Genomic DNA, 20,423 nt, shown 5'->3' with positions numbered 1-20,423 from the left:
AGGTAATTTCCTTAGTACTGTATGTGACATCAGCGTTCAGCATGTGGGAGAGGTCAGAGCTCAGATGGTAGACAAGTTTCCCACTAGTAATTAGCAGTTGGAGGGGTGTTCAAGTGGACTTCCCAGTTCTATGCTGGTATTTGAGAACACTATTTGAAAAGTCGCCTAAAGCGTGAGAGGAATACTGATGCTGAGGGTTCAGAATGAGGATGACTGGCTACTATTCTGAACTGTGTAGTGAGCTTTCTGGCACCCAGAGCTGCTGAGGCATCACCCAAGTGATGTTCCACAGAGTGGAAGAAGTCCAGTGGCTATAAGAATCAGGCTGGTTCCCAGACTTACCCTCAACAAGATCAGCAGCAGACTCCATCTACCATCCTCTGACCAGCTCTCTCCAATCAAGCCATGAACTGACCCCCTCCATCTTCGGAGGATACAGCTTTTAAAGACTTGGCCTCTATTGGCTGACCTGTCATGATTGCTCATTTGTTTGCTTAAAGCGCTTTGAGATATGAAAAGCGATTAACTAGATGTTATGAACACAGAATTATATTTGAGATTCCTGAAGAACATGCTCAGTCACAGATCAGCTCTCTGATCTCACATCCCTTCAGCCTTGCGTGTTCCCATATTGGCCCAAACTCCAATAAATACACTTAATTTGTCCATACTGTACGCTGCTTGGTCCCCAGATGATTTCAGTGTGACTGGAATAGTTGTGTTGCACTAGAATTGCCCTCAAATGACAGCTCTGGCACACTGTCCCTAATGCCCACTAACGAATGAGGCAAGTAGCTACCCTTCCAATGGGATCCCATTAGACTGAACATAAGGCGGTTATTGGATGAGGCTTTGGGATGAGCTGTTCTCCTCAGTTAGCCAATTCCACTTAGCTGGGGTAGGGGTTAAATGGGGGTAACCCTAAACCCGTGGTCCATTAAGGACCCATCTGGACCCTAGCCATGGCCCTGTCAACCCCTAAAACAACATCTCATTAATGTGCCAATCCAACCCTCACCCAGCAGTGAGGGTGTGGCTAACAAGGACAGAGGTAACATTTGCATTCTGAGTTAGATTTGAACAAACAAGGGCTAGAACCTTGTACCGGAAGAAATCGCTCCATTCCGCAACACTGCAATGTTTCCATAAGAGACAAAACAATTGAATAGGTAGACGCACTTTATTCCTAAAACAGAAGCTGCACCATCTGTAGCGGCACACATTTATATGTACACACATACACACAATTCTCTAAATCTGTCATATAAAATATATAATCTGACAACCTGTACCTCATATCCCATTTATCTGAATGCATTGAATTACTGTGCAACAGACTCCGCCACTTTGGCTGAGCTGTAAATCATGTCCACTCAAAAGGAGGGGATATAAATGCCCAGCCTACTTAAATCTGTACATCAGGGCAATACCCTTTGAAAAAATAATACTCTAAAAGTGGCCTACAGCAAATTCACTTGAGCGGGTTTTGGTTTTGTAATTGAGAAAATTACTTTACATTTTAAACCAATTCCTTTTAAAGTGAAATGGCAATACACAACCTTTAGATTTTTTATATATAAAAGATAAAGAAATACAAATGACATTTAAAAAACTTACAATAAATAATATATATATAGATATATATATATATAGATATATATATATATATATATATATATATATAGATATATATATATATAGATATATATATATATATATATATATATATACAGGCATTTCATTAAGATAAAATTTTATCAGAAGATTGAAATCTAAGATTATTAAAAAGACTATTCTTCTTTATGAAAAGTCCCTTTCATCCAAAATGGACACTTGGCATTTGATTGATAGGCTAGGACACCTCCAGTGCTGCCATGGAGAAGCTGGCTGGCTGGGGGGGGGGGGGATTCCTTATGGCCATGCCCCCAACCTGCAGTGTTGAGGATCCATCCACTTCAGGGAATCCCCTACCATTTGTTTCATGATGAGGTCCATAGATCCCCCTTGATATCCTTGTTCAGAGCATGTTCATGATAAAGTTGTACATCTGGTTGAGCACCACAAAGTGAACAGGCAGACAGGAGCGCCGGTCCTGAGTGGCAGGGTCACACGTCAGCCAGGAGAGGGCGTTGTACTGCTCCAGCACAAACCTTTCAGGGGAAGAGAGCACATCACTAGGTATAACTAAATATACATTCAATTCACCCCTTTTTTTTGCCTATCAAATCAATGTATTGCCCATTTGTTATTTCATATGGCTTCCATTCCATTTGAGCAGTGTACCTGAGCACATCTGAGGTGTGGTTGGAGTCCAGAGGGTGGGAGTGTTTGCTGTGGAGGAGCTCGTCTGATTGGACCGAGGACACGTGGAGGTGCAGGGAGGCCTGGGGAGGGACGACAGAAGGTCAGCTAGAAGAACACCTGATCATCACACCAGTTACATTAGAAAAGGGAACCATTCAAATGACAGGACTCCTGATCAAGTACACATTTAAGTAAAGCATAAATGTGATGCTGAGTTTTAGGACCCGAGAAGAACTTAAGCCTTTAAGAGCAGGTTAACTGTCCTGTACCTTGAGGAACAGTGGGCACTGGTTCTGTGCCTGGGGGCAGGCTGACCAGAACCAGTCAGGTAGGGGGCCAGCCTTGGCAGTGGAGATGAAGTAGCCCAGAGCCATAGGCTGCTGCAGGATGTTCAGGGCCTCCTCATGGGACTCCATACGGTCTGTGCTTTGGCCCTGGAACAACACAGGGACACCACCAATCCTTATTCAAGCCTCATTTACCAGTCGTCAGGTAAGCATACTCCTGCTGGTAGTGTTGTGGAGGGGCAGAGAGGGGCTTACCTTGCTGCCGTCTCCCCCCTGGTGATAGTGTCCACCCGGGGAGTGAACAGGGGAGGTGGTGGGGGAGTTAGGCAGGATGTTGATGAGGTCAGGGTCCACCATGTCATTATCAAACAGGTCAAAGATGCCCATCCCATCTGAACCATCTATGGAGAGCGATAAACACAAAGAGTCATTCAATACTATATCCCAGTAGCTTAGACAGAGAGCTGCTCTGTCTCCCTGTTTCGAGTAACATCGCCCTGTGTAGAGCCAGACTACAGCCAGAGCCTAGAAATGCATCAACATCTACAGTGTGTGTGTTTGTTACTGACCAGGGTTTATGGGGTTGAAGGCGATGTCTAGGTTCTGTTCGGTGGTGCCGTTGTTCACCTGCACCATGGCCGAGGTGGGGAACACCAGGATGTGGGTGCAGGACGTGTCCTGAGGAGTGCTCAGCTGGGACGTCTGCATGTTCAGAGTGGTGCTGCGGCCAAACACTGAGCCTGTCGACACAGAGTCTACACAGCAGAGAGAGGGGTTACCACGATACAGACATCAAAAACATTTCAGGAAACTCGGTGGACTCAGTCCACGCAAGGGCGCATTGTGCTGCCATCACTCAAGGTTAAACTTTTGTTAGTTTTTACCTGGCATGATGACAAAGGAGCCTTGAGGCTCCATGGCGACCAGGCAGGCGCTGAGGATGCTGGGTGTGTCTGCGGCAGAGATGCCACACATCCTGCAGGTCTCCTTGAGGCGCTTGCTGAGAGACTGCAGGTTCCTTCTGCTCAGTAGAATACTCCAATCTGGAAAACAGAGGGAGATAGAAGATGTCGTCAGCACAACAATAAATATATTGAACAAAAATATAAATGCAATACGTGACAATTTCAAAGATTTTACTGAGTCACAGTTCATATGAGGCAATCAGTCAATTGAAATAAATTCATTGGGCCCTAATCTATGGATTTTACATGACTGGGAATACAGATATGAATCTGTTGGTCACAGATACCTTCAAAAAAAGGTAGGGGCGTGGATCAGAAAACCACTTCAATGGCTGTGCGAAGTTGCTGGATATTGGCGGGAACTGGAACATGTTGTACACGTTGATCCAGAGCATACCAAACATGCTCAAAGGGTGACATGTCTGGTGATTATGCATGCCAGGGAAGAACTGGGACATTTTCTGCTTCTAGGAATTGTGTACAGATACTTGCGAACATGGGGCCGGACATTATCAAGCTGAACAATGAGGCGATGGTGGCGGATGAATGACACGACAATGGGCCTCAAGATCGTGTCACTGTATATCTGTGCATTGCAATCAATAAAATGCAATTGTGTTTGTTGTCCACAGCTTATGCCTGCCCATACCATAACCCCACCACGGGGCTCTCTGTTCACAAAGTTGATATCAGCAAACCCACACGACGCAATACACCCCTCCCGTGTGTCATCTGCCAGGTACGGTTGAAACTGAGATTCATCTGTGAAGAGCACACTTCTCAAACGTGCCAGTGGCCATCGAAGGTGAACATTTGCCCACTAAAGTTGGTTACAATGCAGTCCGGTCAAGACCCTGGTGAGGACGAAGAGCAATCAGATGAGCTTCCCTGAAATGTTTTCTGAGTTTGTGCAGAAATTCTTTGGTTGTGCAGACCCAGTTTTATCAGCTGTCCGGATGGCTGGTCTCAGGTGATGCCACAGGATGTAGAGATCCTTGGCTGGCGTTGTTACATGTGGTTCCATTCAATTCTCTGGCAACAACTCTGGAGGACATTTCTACAGTCAACATGCCAATTGCAGACTCCCCCAACTTGAGACATCTGTGGCATTGTGTTGTGTGACAAAACTGAACATTTTAGAGTGACCTTATTGTCCCCAGCAGGGGTCTTTTGGATCATCAAGGTATATGCAAGGACTAGCCAAATCTTACCTCATTTGCACACACTGTATATAGACTTTTCTATTGTGTTATTGACTGTACATTTGCTTATCCCATGTCTAACTCTGTGTTGTTTGTGTCGCACTGCTTTGCTTTATCTTGGCTAAGTCGCAGTTGTAAATGAGAACTTGTTCTCAACTGGCCTACCTGGTTAAATAAGGAAAAAAAAAGTGCACCTGTGTCATTATTATGCTGGTTAAATCAGTTCTTGATATGCCACACCTGTCAGGTGGATGGATTATCATGGCAAAGGAGAAATGCTCACTAACAGGGACGTAAACAAATTTGTGCCAAAAAAAATGGAGAGAAATAAGCTTTTTGTGCATGCGAAAAATTTCAGAGATCTTTTATTTCAGCTCATGAAACATGGGACCAACACTTAACATGTTAGGCTTATATTTTTTGTTCAGTGTATATCTCCCCCGTCTGGTGGAGTTTTGACTAGTGTGGCATACCTCGTAACTCTCCGTGGCCCATTCTGCCCAGGCGGCCAATCACCACCCTCCAGGGCAGTGATGTCACCTGCACCAAGCCTAGACACCACTCCCACAGCTTCTGCAGGCCCAGTCTTCTGGCTGAGCCCTTTTTCCTCCGAGCCCTGGACAGAGGACACAACAAACAGTCACGAAAGAGAAAGATACCTGAATTGAATTTGTTTGCATGTCAAGTGTCTACCATTTGGCAGGTTGTGTGTGTGTCACTGACCTGTTAGGCACGTCGATGCTGATGATGCATGTCTCCAGAAGCTCTCCTGATTGGTCAGTACAGGAGGCTAGGAGCCAGCGCTGGTCATGCGACAGGCAGTAGCCCACAAACAGCACATTGTACTTCTGAGAGGCCTCGCCAAACGTCTCCCCTAGTTCTGTCTGCTTGTCTTTGATGGGTGCCAGGATGAACGGTGGTGTGTACAGACGCAGACATTCTGGCCTCTGCACAGGTGTAAAAGTCAAAAGGTCATGGGTCAAAACAATGGTTCCTTATGTTTCACTTAGCAAGCTGTATTTAGTAAGCCATTGTCTTTATTCAACAGAGCAGTGGTCTCTTGGATCATCAAGGTATATGCAAGGACTAGCCAAAGACCAGGATGTTATATTAAACAGACCATTCACATTGTGACAGTTTCTAAAAACCGATCAGCAGTCTAAATCAATTAAAATGTATATTTGTGAGGTTTTGTGCAGTTTCCTATGTGCGGTTTACCTCTGTGCTCCTCAGTGCCATGTCAATGGCCAGGCCTGGGCCGAAGCCCGTCAGAGCCTTGATGTTGGTGTTGCCGGGGAGGGGCCGTCTGCACTGCGTGAACACTGAGAAGGCCAGGGACTTGAGGTGCTGACCGTACAGATGGCGCTCCTCAATGCGCACAGGCTGCAACAGGTACTGACAGGGAATGATCTGACCAACACAAGATATTGTTAGAAACAGCCTTTTTAAACACACCAACCCCCACAGGGGTTTGAGATAACTTGTCTGTAGAGCCAATGTGCTGAACATAAATGTGAATGGTCTGCAGTCTGGCTACATGTGTCAAGTCCTCCATTACCTGCACAGACACACAGTTTCTGATGTGAGGCGGCAGGAACTGGAGCATCTCCACATAGCAGCGCAGCAGACCCAGTGTCCACACACTGGAGTGGGTGTCCCTCTCCCCGTCCTCGTAGCTGAAGGGGTCCACGATGTAAACCACAATGGACGGCGGGAACGTCACAGCATGGGACTCTCCGTCTGTAGGGACGCCCACCTTGTCTCTCTCCAATGTGCTGTAGAGAAAGCAGCAGTGGCGTCAAAGGTCCAACAGCCAATAATCAACTAGCTTTAAGTATTAAAGACATTTAGCAGGCCAAATGTTATTTTCCAGACAAGTCTGGTGCATAAAAATGGGAGAGATGGGTAAGGTTTTGCAGTCGTAATTCAACCTATTCCAAGTGCGAGTCAATTACAAATTTGGGGCTACAGAAAATCATTTAAACTCTGTGTGACTAAACCTGAGGATGCAAGATGGTGGGGTTACATACGTCTCTACGGGCTCGGTGCTGGCCTGGGGCTGGTTGGCAGTGGGGCCATTCTCCCCTGCAGTCTGAGGACACGACTGAGGCCCATTCTGGGAGACGCTGCCCTGCAGGCCTGATGTCCCGTATGGTGTGTAGGAGCTGGGCTTGGCCGACGGCATTCCTACTCCCCCTATCCCTCCCATTGCCTGGGGGCCTGTGGAGGAGGGTGGGGTGCTGTTGGTGTTGGCAGGCTGGGCAGTGCTGCTGCTGGTGGAGCTCTGGGGACCTGAGGAGGGGGTGGTGGAGCTGGGGGACTGGGAGGAGGAGGACTGAGGGGAGGCCACAGTGGGGCCACGCTGGTTTAACAGAGAGCTGTCCAGAGACTGTCCAGCCAGGTATGGAGCTGAGGAGGGTAACAAATAAGTAAAGAAAAAGATGGCCAATGTCAAATATTAAACTCAACTCAGAAAATAACCAATAAATTACATCTGAATATTTGCTTCTTGTACAAGCCATATCAAAAATTATAAACCCAAAAGAGATCCCATCTCTTATTCAGTACAATCTCCTGAAATAGAAGATGGCAATCTAATGAAGACGTACCCAGGTCATGCCGGCACACTTGGGCATACAGTTTGAGTTTGCTGAAGGCTTCGCTGTTTCCGTTGCTGCTGGCCATCTTGAGGAACCAGTCACTGAGAGGCTGCTCTGCCCGGTTCCTGCCCTCTGCTGTACCAACCCGCAATATTCCATCTGCATGAGTCTTACAGATTGGTCTGTGCTGACCCAGTCGACAGGCCTGCATAGAGGAAAAAATATGGGTAAATGTACCATTTAATTTTTTTTTTAACATTTATGTTTTATTAGACTATCGAGGTTGTCTATGTGCGTGAGAGTGTGTGTCCCCGCTTACCTCGTACGCGGCCGTAAGGTCCTTGAAGAAGCTCTTAGCCCCACGGAGCAGAGCCTCATTCTCGGGACAGATGACTACATATCCCACGTCCCTGTGGGAGCCGAAGGGGTCCAGCAGCAGCTTTTCCCAGTAAGGCAGGCCGAAGGGCGACAGCACCACAAAGTCATACTCATACCCAACCAGGAAGGTAGGGATTGGGAGGGGCTCTGGAGACTCGTCAGTGCCTAATGGTTCAGAGAGGGACAGTCAGACTCATTGCAGAAGGAGTTGAGGGCGGCAGGTAACCTAGCGGGTAGGACCGCTGGGCCAGTACCTGAAAAGTTCGCTGTTTGGAATCGACTAGGTGAAACAATATATTGATGTGCCCTTGAGCAAGGTACTTAGACCCATTTTCTCCTGTAAGTCGCTCTGGATCAGAGCGTCTGCTAAATTACAGAAACAAAAAAGTTAAAAAATAAATGTAGGTTGTCACATTAAACACTTGTTCTGACCCAAAAAATCCTGATAAATCTATATGATCATTACATATTTAGAGCGCATGTGATACCAGGGATGGAAAATGCAAAAATAACCAAAATAAAAGCTAGACAATAAGGGTGAACTAAATGTAGTAGTATGGATTCTGTCATTATGTTTAAGCAAAAGAACACAGCATTAACAAAGTCCAAATTCATGGATTGCAGGAAATTATATTTCAAACGGCAAAGTTGTCAACCCAATGACAAAATGTAAAATTGAAGGAAATTTTATTAAACTGCAAGATTCTCTCAGCTCCACGGTATAACGTGGAGTAGAATAGCACAAAATTTGCAATTTTTTTCCTTCCAGTTCTCAGCTCCGTGGAGACATTTATAGAATTGCAAGAATTCCATTCAATTCAGCCACACCAACAGGCCACCACCTAAGCCTGTTTTTGATCCAGAAAAAACCCTGGATCTTTATGTATTATTATTGCTTGATTTTTAAAGTCCTTGTGTTTACCGTAGGATCCCCTGCCGGCCATCTTGTGAAACTGCTGCCAGGTGAGAGGTCCCTGAACGCCCCAGGAACGTACGCTTCTCTTCTTCTGGATGGCATCTTGGAGTACAGGCTGAAGGGAGAGCAGCACCCGCAGCACGTCCTGAGAGAACAGCCTGCTCACTTCTGCAGCTGGAGGGGGAGACGAGGGTGGGAAGGCTCAGAATCATACATCTAACCAAGAAGACTGGGTTTTTACATAAGAGGAGTAGGAAGAGAGAGGAAAATAAGTAAAGAGTAGGAGGGGAAACAAGTTTGTGCATTATCAATGAGTGAAGGAGCAGACGCACCTTTGCATTTAGGCCAGTTGTGTAGACACGTGCTCTTAACCAGCACCTCGTCCACCTTGCCTCCTGACATGTTGTCCATGAACTGCCGGCCATGCTCCAGAGCCATGTAGCAGTCGTTATAGCAGTCCCTCTCCTCTACCCGTAGAAAAGAGTGAGAGGGGCCGGAGGACAACGCCTTGGGGTACTCCACACCAGCCATGCGGGAGAATGGGTTGGTGCACTGGTCCTGCAGCAACAGGATGAGCTCGTCTGGGGGCCTCTCGGTGGGGTTGCCGGTCCTGTGAAGGGAGGCAGCGCGCAGCTCCTGGAAACGCCTCTCAGAGTCCCGGCCGGCGTCCGAGCCACGCCCCACCACGTCCAGCTCATCCTCCAGGAAGAGACCGGCCGAGCTGCCGTAGCGACGGTTGACCACGGCGCTGAAACCACAGGTGCAGGGGTACTGGGCCTCGCCGTTGTCGTTAAGATACACGCCCACATCAGCGCCACGGATGTTCATGTTGCACACGCACACGCAGCAGCTGTCAAAGTTACAGTCCTTGAAGAGGTTCATGACGGACTCAGAGAGGATGAGGGTGACGTAGAGGCTGTGGGCCTCAGGGATGGAGGGCACAGTGGCTGGCTCGACTGAGCTGAGAGGTCGGCAAGTAGAAGGGGTGGAGGCAGGCGAGTAGAGGTCAGAGTTGTCGTATTTGAGCGATCCCTGGACACTGGCAGGCCCTCTTGGGGTGCGTGGGGTACGGGGAGTGCGTGGGGTGGGGGCGGAGAAGCGGGGTGTGGCCGGGGAGGGCAGGATGCCCGTGCCGCTGTTGCTGGGTGGGGCACTGTTGGACATGAAGGGAGTGTGGGTCTGTGGTGTGTAGCTCTGGTAGTCTGGCTCCACACTGGGGATGTTACTGAAATAAGGAGACAACAGCACACACATTAAAACCCCTGACACATGTGGGTATATGAGACTTACATAACTCAAGAGGACCAGTCTGATTGGTTACCCGTCTTTGGTGAGGAGGCCCATGGTTGGCACAGGGGGTATGAGCTCCAGTTTGCCCATGTTCCAGCTGGGTGTGTAAACACAGTCCTCTGGCAGCTTGATGGGCATCATACACTGACTGGGCAGCATCTTCAGCGGAGCAAACATGGAGCAGCCCGTGAATGCCTTGCACGCCTCTGACTTATAAACAAACGAGAAGTCCTGGAGGTATAATGTGGGAAGAGAATGAAAATAAGCCACTAACACTTCAGCAAGTCTAAGCTAAGAAAAAGTATTGAAGCAGACACCAGCATGAATAGACAGTGTCAGTCTTATCCCCCACCCCCCCTAAAAAAACAATCTTGCACTTGTATTTTCCTACAAGCACCGGCTTGGATAACCTCGGAGGAAAAAATGTACTTAACTGCAAGTCATTCTGGATAAGAGTACCTGCTAAATGACTAAAATGTAGAACTTCCACGCTAGGCTGAAGTGTTCAAAGGCCAATTAAAGGCCCGGTGCAGTTAAAAATGAGATTTTACTGTGCTTAAAGAAATATTTCCACACAAGGTTAAAATAATACTGTGAAAATTATAATGTAAGAGCTGTTTGAAAAGACCACCTGGAAATTCTGCCCGTTTTGGTGGGATGAAGTTTTGGCATGCCTGGCGACATCAAGTTAATAGAATAAAAACAAAAGAGCATTTCAAACCTCTGCTAATAAAGGCTATTTTTCAGGTTACATATCCCTCCCATTATGCTCATCCAATTAGGCCCCACACTCCGACCACTCCCAGACAGTACTAAGAAAATTCTTGCTTGAGAAATTGCTCTTTGCTTAGAAGCCATGAAGTGCTTTGAAAGGCTGGTCATGGCTCACATCAACACCATTATCCCAGGAACATTAGACCCACTCCAATTTGCATACCGCCCTAACAGATCCACAGATGATGCAATCTCTATTGCACTCCACACTGCCCTTTCCCACCTGGGCAAAAGGAACACCTATGTGAGAATGCTATTCATTGACTACAACTCAGCGTTCAACACCATAGTGCCCTCAAAGCTCATCAATAAGCTAAGGACCCTGGGACTAAACACCCCCCCCCCCTGCAACTGGATCCAATACTTCCTGACGGGCCACCCCCGGGTGGTAAGGGTAGGCAACAACATATCTGCCACGCTGATCCTCAACACAGGGGCCCCTCAAGGGTGCGTGCTCAGTCCCCTTCTGTTCTCTCTGTTCACCCATGACTGCATGGCCAGGCACGACTCCAACACCATCATTAAGTTTGCCGATGACAACAGTGGTAGGCCTGATCACCGACAATGATGAGACAGCCTATAGGGAGGTCAGAGACCAGACCGTGTGGTGCAAGGACAACAACCTCTCCCTCAACGTGATCAAGACAAAAGGAGATGATTGTGGACTACAGGAAAAGGAGGACCAAGCACGCCCCCATTCTCATCGACAGGGCTGTAGTGGAGCAGGTTGAGAGCTTCAAGTTCTCAACTTGTTCTCACATCAACAAACTAACATGGTCCAAGCACACCAAGACAGTCGTGAAGAGGGCATGACAAAACCTATTCCCCCTCATGAGACTGAAAAGATTTGGCATGGGTCCTCAGATCCTCAAAAGGTTCTACAGCTGCACCATCGAGATCATCCTGACTGGTTGCATCACTGCCTGGTATGGCAACTGCTCAGCTTCTGACAGCAAGGCACTACAGAGGATAGTGCGTACGGCCCAGTACACCACTGGGGACAAGCTTCTGCCATCCAGGACCTCTATACCAAGCAGTGTCAGAGGAAGGACCTAAAAATTGTCAAAGACTCCAGCCACCTTAGCCATAGACGGTTCTCTCTGCTACCGCACAGCAAGCAGTCCCGGAACACCAAGTCTAGGTCCAAGGATCTTCTAAACAGCTTCTATCCCCAAGCCATAAGACCCCTGAACATCAAATCAAATGGATACCAAGACTATTTGCATTGCTCCCCCCTCTTCTACACTGCAGCTACTCTGTTGTTATCTATGCCAGTCACTTTAATAACTCTACATATTACCTCGACACTGGTGCCCCCGCACATTGACCTTGTACCAGTACACCGCATTTCACTGTAATGTCTATAGCTGTTGTATTCGGCACACATGACAAATAAAATTTGATGAGATTTTTTACCATTTCAATTGAAAACAATAACAGTAAGGTACTTAATTTTCACCCAGAAATGATTTGATATCGAGATGAAAATGGCAGCATTGGGCCTTTAAGTTACCTTGATCTCAGAGGGCTTGGGGCTACAGAAGCCTTCCTCCACCTCCATCTTGTAGTGGCTGCTAAACTGGCTCCCATCCAGCAGAGTGAGGCCCACCCCGGTCTCCAGGCCACCGTAGTCCTTGCCCCCAGTGTTCATGGGGGAGTAGCCCATGATGTGCTGCTCCAGGGAGGGAGGGGTGGGGAACATCTTGTGCAGGTCAGCTGAGCCTGGGGACAGGAAGGTGAACGGGGGAATCACCCTATTGTTTGGTAAATTAATGTAGGATACAGTGATGACCTAAAGAGGAACTTTAGGGAAGGAATTGGAGAAAGGGAACATACTTATGCAGGACAGAGGGTCCAGATTTGATGTTTTGTGTTCCTTACTGCCAAACTTGTCTCCATGAACTCCTGCTCTCCTGGATCCAGGCTGCTGGGGACAGAACATTTAGAATGCTTTAAACAGGCTTTGATCAAAACATGTAGAGATAATTTTTAAGACTTTACACAATGTTCTGTTAGCAAAGTATCAACGGGAGATATGGAAACAGACAAAAAATGTCCCCCCAATGTAGATGAGAACTACAGTGCCTTCAGTAAGTATTCATACACCAAAAATAATTCCCACCCATCTACACACAATTTCTCATGACAAAGTGAACAAATGTTTTTCATTTCATTCATTTAAATAAGTATTCAAGCCCAGTCAATACTTTGTAGAAGCACCTTTGGCGTCATTTACAGCTTTGAGTCGTCATGGGTATGCTAGAGTATCCGCTTTGCACATCTGGATTTGGGGATTTTCTCCCATTCTTCCTTGCAGATTTTCTCAAGCTCTGTTAAGTTAGATTGGGAGCAGCAGTAGACAGCAATCTTCAAGTCATTCCACAGATTGTCAATGAGATTCAAGTCTGGGCTTTGGCTGGGCAACTCAAGGATTTTCACATTCTTGTTCTGAAGCCAATCCAGCCTTGCTTTGGCTGTATGCTTGGAGTCGTTGTCCCGTTGGAAGGTAAATCTTTGCCACAGTCTAAGGTTGTTTGCACAATGAAGCAGGTTCTTATCAAGTATTTACCTGTATTTGGCTCCATTCATTCCCCCCCTCTATTCTTAGTCTTCCAGTCCCTGCCGCTGAAAAGCATCCCCATAACATGATGCTGACACCACCATGCTTCACAGTAGGGATGGTGTTAGATGTGTGATGAGCTGTGCTTGGTTTTCTCCAGACATTGCACTTTGCATTCAGGCAAAATAGTAAATGTTTTGCTTCATCGGACCACATTATATTTTTCCTTATGCTCAGTCTTTCACATGCCTTTTTTCATGCCTTGTGCTGTCATGTGCCTTTTTCCTCAGGAGAGGCTTCTGTCTGGCCACTCTTCTATAAAGCCTAGATTGCTGAAAGGCTGTATAGACTGTAGAGACCGATGTCCTTCTGGCAGGTTCTCCCATCTCAGCCAAGGAACTCCGTAGTTCTGTCAGAGTGTTCATTGGGTTCTTGGTCACCTCCCCGACCAAGGTACTTCTTGCCGGGTTGCTCAGTTTGGTCAGACAGCCAGCTCTAGCCAGAGTCTGGGTAGTTCCAATTTTTCAACACTCTAGAAATGATTTTATACCCTTGCCTAATCACAATTCTGTCTCTACGACATCTACCGACAGTTGATTCAACTTAATTGTGTAGTATCAGTTCTTACATGCACGGTCAACTGTGGGACCTTATATAGACAGGTGTGTTTCTTTCTAAAAATCAACTGTATTGGCCATAGGTGGACTCCAATCAAGTTGTGGGAACATCAAGGATGATCAAAGGAAATTTGATGCGCCTGAGCTCAATTTGGACTGTCATAGCAAAGGAGTCCATTTAATTTTCAATAAATTTGCTAAAATCTCTAAAAACATGTTTTAATTTTGTCGGTATGGGGTAGTGTGTATAGATGGGCGAGAATTTGTATTGAATCTATTTTGAATTCAGGCTGTAGCACAACAAAATGTGGATTAAGTCAAAGGGTATGAATACTTTCTAGAGGCAATGTATACTCTACTGACCGCTAGCTCGTCTTCGTCTGAGTTGAAGAGGTTGTCCAGGTCGTTGATGGACACAGCCAGGTCTGTCTCATGGATAAGGCTGGTGGAGGGTACAGGCTTTCCACCAGCTGCACCCTGACCATCTGCACACACACACACACACACACACACACACACACACACACACACACACAGAGAAAGACAAACAACAAAGGAAGTCCCCTCAGTAACCACTCTGGATGACCATTTTATTGACATTCCAATCTTATATCGTTTTACAGGAGTGATTAAAACAAAGTCTTCAACAAGAAGGAAATGCTCACCATCTGCTGAGGTTCCACTGCAATCGTCACCCTAAGAGAAACAAACACCAGCATGAAACGTGTTATTCTCTTGGCATCTGCTACATCAGTGGTTCCCAACCAGGGGTACTAAGACCACTGGGGGTACTTGAGAAGACTCATGAGACCATAAGCTTACTGGTAAAATGCACGAGGCAGTACTTCAAGGGGTACTACGCAAAATTCAGTTGGTGGTACAGTAAGCAAAAAAGGTTGGGAACCACTGTGCTACAGCATCCCATAAGCAAAGGCGTAGTATACACGTCAGTCAACTGAACTAACAAATCCTACCACATTAGGTAAGATTAGGAAAAGTGTATAGGGATAACTATGGAATTAATTATTAGAAACTCATGTTTGATACTCACCTTGTGTCTCTTGCTGGTCTCTCTGTCCGAGCCAGGTTTGTCCTTCTTGTCAGTGAAAGTGAACTCCTCGTCTCCTTCCACGAAGGCGTAGGGGTCTGGCTCCTCCTCCTGATCCTCGTCAGCCATGGCAGCCACTAGGTGGCTGTTCCTCCTCTGGGTGTAGGTCCTCACCAGGTCTTCAGACACCTTCAGAGGCCTGCCAGAGCCAGACATCAATCTGAGAGGAGACAATGTTACATAGATGATCAGTAATCATGTGAAAGGAGGGGAAACTGCATATATAATGCTTCAAGTGGATGTACACAGAGAGAGAGAGGGAGAAACCAAATATCTATCATAGCCACTCATCACCTTGGTGCTTATAGTAAGGTTTATCATTAAATGTTGAAAGAGAGGGGTAGTGTACTCACTCTGTGACAGAGACCATGTTCTCCTGCCCTCCTCCTTCCCCGGAGTCATCCTGTAGTTTGTCCACAGGCAACAGTGGTGTGAAGAAGTCGGAGGTCTTCTTCCGTGGCAGGTTGAAGTATTTCCAGGGGTTGTGGGCCGAGTCTTCGTTGGGGTTGATGGCTGATCCCACATAGACAGTGGGTTCCAGGGAATCAGGGTAGGCAGGTGGGAAAGGCAGAGGTAGGGTCTCCAGGTGGGGCTCGTCAGGCGAGGTCTTTTGGGGAAGCAGGCAGGGCTCGGAGGAGGGGGGGTAGAAGTGTTGGTGGATGGGCGTGGAGGAGCTCTTCATGGCCCCAGGGTCTTCCTCCCCGCGCTCGCAGGGATGGGGGCTGAGAGGAGGGGGCTGGGGGGAGCCGGCCAGGTCTTGGAGGGACCTGTGGGTGTGCAACATGGGGGCTTTGGAAGGGGCCGTGTCCACGTGGTGCAGGCTGGGGTAGGGGCCCTCGTCCTGGGTTCTCATACACAGCCTCTGGGGCTCCATGGCCTGCTCCTCAAACACATAGCTGCGGTGGTGGAAGGGTGTCTGGGGCCTCTTCTGCTGCTTCTCCCCCTTCTCCAGCTTCTCGCCCAGCTTGTGTTTGGGCAGCGGCTGTGAGGGCTGGCCCACCGACGGGGGGTTTCCTGAGGTGCTGCCTGATCGTTGCTTCTGGTTTTTATGCCTGGGGTAAAGAGAGAAATTATTTAAATAGCAATTTACTGAATGTTCACTTCCAAGGTGTCTGTGATTAAAACAGATCCTCTAAAGCATGCATTCCCAAACTGGGGATGTGATTATTTTTTTTACATTTTCAGACAGGCTATACACAAGGTTTTTTCTCCTCGCTTGAGTAGTCTCGTTTCACTGACAAAAACTAAATTAAACCATCTAGTGTTCAGCGAAATAACACCAATGTCAAATACAGGTAGCCTAGTCAAATAATTAACATCCAAAACACATTACATTACTCACATTACTCTCTCGTGGGAATTCTACTAACGGTCCGTATGTAGCCAAATGTAGCTGCTGCTCATTCAGTTTGCTCGAAAATGGATGAATTGAAAAAAAAAAAAAAAAAGAAGCTAGGCCCGCATCCATAGAGACCCATACCAGCTCTACTGGTAGTACTGCTACTACCAGCAGTACTACACCTGCACCTGTCGACCACACAAGTTGTTCTGCTTCCATAGAGACACATACCAGCTCTACTGGTAGTACTGCTACTACCAGCAGTACTACACCTGCACCTGTCGACCACACAAGTTGTTCTGCTTCCATAGAGACACATACCAGCTCTACTGGTAGTACTGCTACTACCAGCAGTACTACACCTGCACCTGTCGACCACACAAGTTGTTCTGCTTCCATAGAGACACATACCAGCTCTACTGGTAGTACTGCTACTACCAGCAGTACTACACCTGCACCTGTCGACGACAAGTTGTTCTGCTTCCACGAGCACATCCAATGCTAGCATTAGTAATTCTACATTTGTTGTTAACCCAGCTAGCATGGACACTGACAGTTGTGAATCTGATGCAGCCGAAGAGCTACTGCCCCCTTACCCGGGAAAGCACCTTACAGACAGGGACGTTGGACCATCGAAAAGGTGCAAATACGATGATAACTACATCGATTTGGGGTTCACTTATATTGGGAGCAGTACCTTTCCTCAGACAGTGTGTTATAGGCGCAAAGGTATTCTCACAACTCGATGAAACCTTCACTCTTGCGCAGACATTTAGAAACAAAAACATGCCAATTTAAAAAATAGGCCGCGGGAGTTAGAGAATTAAGATGACTTTCAAGTAGTAAGACACGTAGAAAAGCAACAGATACCATTAATAAGGAGCTAGAAGCGTCTTATATGGTGAGCTACCGAGTGGCTAGGACAGGCAAGCCCTATACTATTGTGGAGGACTTTATTCTTCCTGCTGCCGCAGATATGGCTGGGGGGAAAGGCCCAAAAAAACGATACTAACAATGCCTTCAAACACTGTTTCACGATGCATCAGCATCATGGCAGGAGATGTTTTGAAACAATTACTGCTGCGCATACAAGCCAGTGAATTATGTGTTACAGCTGGATGAGCCAACAAACGTGGCAGGCCTGGCACAGCTCCTGGTATATGGTGTTTATGGGGGGTCAATTAAGGAAGACCTCTATTGCAAACCACTGGAATTTTTTTTTTTTTAAGTACTGGAGAGCTTTGTGACATCAAATGGACTTTGGTGGTCAAGATGAGTTGGTATCTGTACTGATGGCGCAAAAGCCATAACAGGGAGACATAGTGGAGTGGTAACGTGCGTGTAAGCAGTTGCTCCTGACACCACTTGGGTACACTACAGCATCCACCGAGAGGCTCTTGCTGCCAAAGGAATGCCTGACAGCTTGAGATATGTTTTGGAGACTACAGTGAAAATTGAGGCTATGATTAAGAAGTTGGAGCTCCTCTCTGTCTGCATTAACAAGGACAACAGACAGGTCTTTCCATCATTGTATGATTTGTGCAAATGAACTCAAGCTTACGGACAATGTCAAATGTGATATACAGTGGCTTGCAAAAATATTCACCCTCCTTGGCATTTTTCCTATTTTGTTGCCTTACAAACTGGAATTAAAATTGATTTTGGTTTGTATCATTTGATTTACACAACATGCCTACCACTTTGAAGATGCACATTTTATTTATTTATTGTGAAACAAGAAATAAGACAAAAAAACTGAACTTGAGCATGCATAACTATTCACCCCCCCCCCCAAAGTCAATAATTTGTAGAGCCACCTTTGCCTATAACCTTGGCACATCTAGCCACTGGGATTTTTTCCCATTCTTCAAGGCAAAACTGCTGCAGCTCCTTCAAGTTGGATGGGTTTCGCTGGTGTACAGCAATGTTTAAGTCATACCACAGATTCTCAATTAGATTGAGGTCTGAGCTTTGACTGGGCCATTCCAAGACATTTAATGTTTCCCCTTAAACCACCCGAGTGTTGCTTTAGCAGTATGCTTAGGGTTATTGTCCTGCTGGAAGATGAACCTCTGTCCCAGTCTCAAATCTCTGGAAGACAAACAGTTTTCCTTTAAAGAATTTCCCTGTATTTAGCGCCATCCATCATTCCTTCAAATTTGACCAGTTTCCCCATCCCCACAGCATGCTGCTGCCCACACCATGCTTCACTGTGGGGATGGTGTTTTCCTTGATGGCCAAGAAGCTCAATTTTAGTCTCATCTGACCAGAGTACCTTCTTCCATATGTTTGGGGAGTCTCCCACAAGCCTTTGGCGAACACCAAAATGTGTTCCCCTGGCCACTCTTCCGTAAAGCCCAGCTCTGTGGATTGTACGGCTTAAAGTGGTCCTATGGATAGATACTCCAAACTCCGCTGTGGAGCTTTGCAGGTCCTTCATGGTTATCTTTCATCTCTTTGTTGCACCTCTGATTAATGCCCTCCTTGCCTGGTCCGTGAGTTTTGGTGGGCAGCCCTCTCTTGGCATGTTTGTTGTGGTGTCATATTCTTTCCATATTTTAATAATGGATTTAATGGTGCTCCGTGGGATGTTCAAAGTTTATTCGGATATTTTTTTATAACCCAACCCTGATCTGTACTTCTTCACAACTTTGTCCCTGCCCTGTTTGTAGAGCTCCTTGGTCTTCATAGTGCCGCTTGCTTAGCAGTGTTGCAGACTGAGGCCTTTCAGAACAGGTATATTTTTACTGAGATCATGTGACAGATCATGTGACATTTAAATAAAGTCCACCTGTGTGCAATCTAACTAATTATGTGACTTCTGAAGGTAATTGGTTGCACCAGATCTTATTTATGGTCTTCATAGCAAAGGGAGTGAATACATATGCATGCACCACTTTTTCGTGTTGTAGATTTTTTTTATTTCACTTCACCAATTGACTATTTTGCGTCTGTCCATTACATGAAATCCAAATAAAAATCATTGTACATTACAGGTTGTAATGCAACAAAATTGGAAAAACACCAAGGGGGATGAATACTTTTGCAAGGTACTGTAGCGAAGCACCTGAGTGAGTAGGGTGTGCAATTACGCGGGTACTTTCCCAAAACAGGTGACACAAACAACAGGATTCGTTATCCTTTTCATGCCCTGCCCCCAGTCCACTTACCGATATCTGAACAAGAGAGCCCCGTCGAAATTGCAACAAGTGGTTCTGTGAAAAATTAATTGAATCAGAAGCCACTTCCAGATTTCTGCGCTCAAAGTAACTTGCCTTGGCAAAACGCGCTGTTAAGACACTGATTCCCTCTGCAACCATGTACCTATGTGAGAGTGGATTCTCAGCCCTCACTAGCATGACAACTAAATACAGACACAGATTGTGTGTGGAAAATTATTTAAGACAGACACTCTCTAATACAACCCAACATTGCAAAGGTATGTGCATCCTTTCAAGCACACCCTTCTCATCAACCTGTGTTGAGTTATTCATAAATTTCAATGTACAAATAAAGTTTTATATGTAAGATGACTAAATAAAGAGCAAAATTATATTTAAAATATTATTATTTGTGCCCTGGTACTAATAAGAGCTCTTTGTCACTTCCCACAAGCCGGGTTGTGAAAAACTCACCCGTTCTTATGTTTAATAAATGTATCGTATAGTGTGTGTGTGGCAGGCTTACTAATGATGGCAACAACAACAAAAAACATTTGAGAATGCGCTGACCCTGGTGCTAGAGGGGGTACGCAGCTGGAGGTTGAATGTTTGAAGGGGTACGGGACTATAAAACATTTGGGAACCACTGCCCTAAAGGACTCTGGTGAGTTATGGGGGGAAATTATCAGCCTAAAACACGTGTAAAGTATGGCCCACAGGCCAGATCTGGCCCATGACAATTATCTCCAGGTTTCACAATGATTTGGGTTGTCAATTCATTTTGGCCCGCTTCCATAGCGCACACGACGTGCTGCACTACAAGTCCCAGCAAGCACTGCCAACTTGTTGAGCGCCAAAGGCAGTGCATTGCCACACACACCTCCTCCCAGACTCAGGAGCCAGCCAGACATCTTCGTGTCAA

General features: G+C 46.4%; 1 protein-coding gene across 2 annotated transcripts in view; it reads right to left on the bottom strand.

Annotated features, from left to right (window-relative positions):
* Positions 1–1,165: 1,165 nt before the first annotated feature.
* The window catches only part of LOC109909171 (mediator of RNA polymerase II transcription subunit 13-like), a 32,192-nt gene continuing 12,934 nt past the window's right edge, over positions 1,166–20,423 (bottom strand). The window contains exons 9-30 of one of the 2 annotated variants that reach the window (XM_020508164.2): positions 15,355–16,053; positions 14,945–15,161; positions 14,559–14,589; positions 14,257–14,378; positions 12,553–12,643; positions 12,230–12,438; positions 9,974–10,173; positions 8,985–9,877; positions 8,659–8,826; positions 7,678–7,901; positions 7,368–7,563; positions 6,789–7,167; positions 6,317–6,533; positions 5,977–6,168; positions 5,482–5,705; positions 5,232–5,374; positions 3,476–3,634; positions 3,161–3,346; positions 2,847–2,992; positions 2,574–2,738; positions 2,284–2,384; positions 1,166–2,150 (exon numbers count right to left, since the gene is read on the bottom strand). In XM_020508164.2, the coding sequence (XP_020363753.1) occupies positions 2,018–2,150; positions 2,284–2,384; positions 2,574–2,738; positions 2,847–2,992; positions 3,161–3,346; positions 3,476–3,634; positions 5,232–5,374; positions 5,482–5,705; positions 5,977–6,168; positions 6,317–6,533; positions 6,789–7,167; positions 7,368–7,563; positions 7,678–7,901; positions 8,659–8,826; positions 8,985–9,877; positions 9,974–10,173; positions 12,230–12,438; positions 12,553–12,643; positions 14,257–14,378; positions 14,559–14,589; positions 14,945–15,161; positions 15,355–16,053 (5,095 nt within the window). In that variant the 3' untranslated portion in view covers positions 1,166–2,017. The remainder of the gene's footprint in view (positions 2,151–2,283; positions 2,385–2,573; positions 2,739–2,846; positions 2,993–3,160; positions 3,347–3,475; positions 3,635–5,231; positions 5,375–5,481; positions 5,706–5,976; positions 6,169–6,316; positions 6,534–6,788; positions 7,168–7,367; positions 7,564–7,677; positions 7,902–8,658; positions 8,827–8,984; positions 9,878–9,973; positions 10,174–12,229; positions 12,439–12,552; positions 12,644–14,256; positions 14,379–14,558; positions 14,590–14,944; positions 15,162–15,354; positions 16,054–20,423) is intronic. The other variant, XM_020508165.2, reaches the window with a different exon arrangement.

Source organism: Oncorhynchus kisutch, linkage group LG18, assembly GCF_002021735.2.
Source record: "Oncorhynchus kisutch isolate 150728-3 linkage group LG18, Okis_V2, whole genome shotgun sequence".
NCBI lineage: Eukaryota > Metazoa > Chordata > Actinopteri > Salmoniformes > Salmonidae > Oncorhynchus > Oncorhynchus kisutch.
Note: the sequence above shows the minus strand (reverse complement) of the source record. Positions and strands in the feature narration are given on the sequence as shown.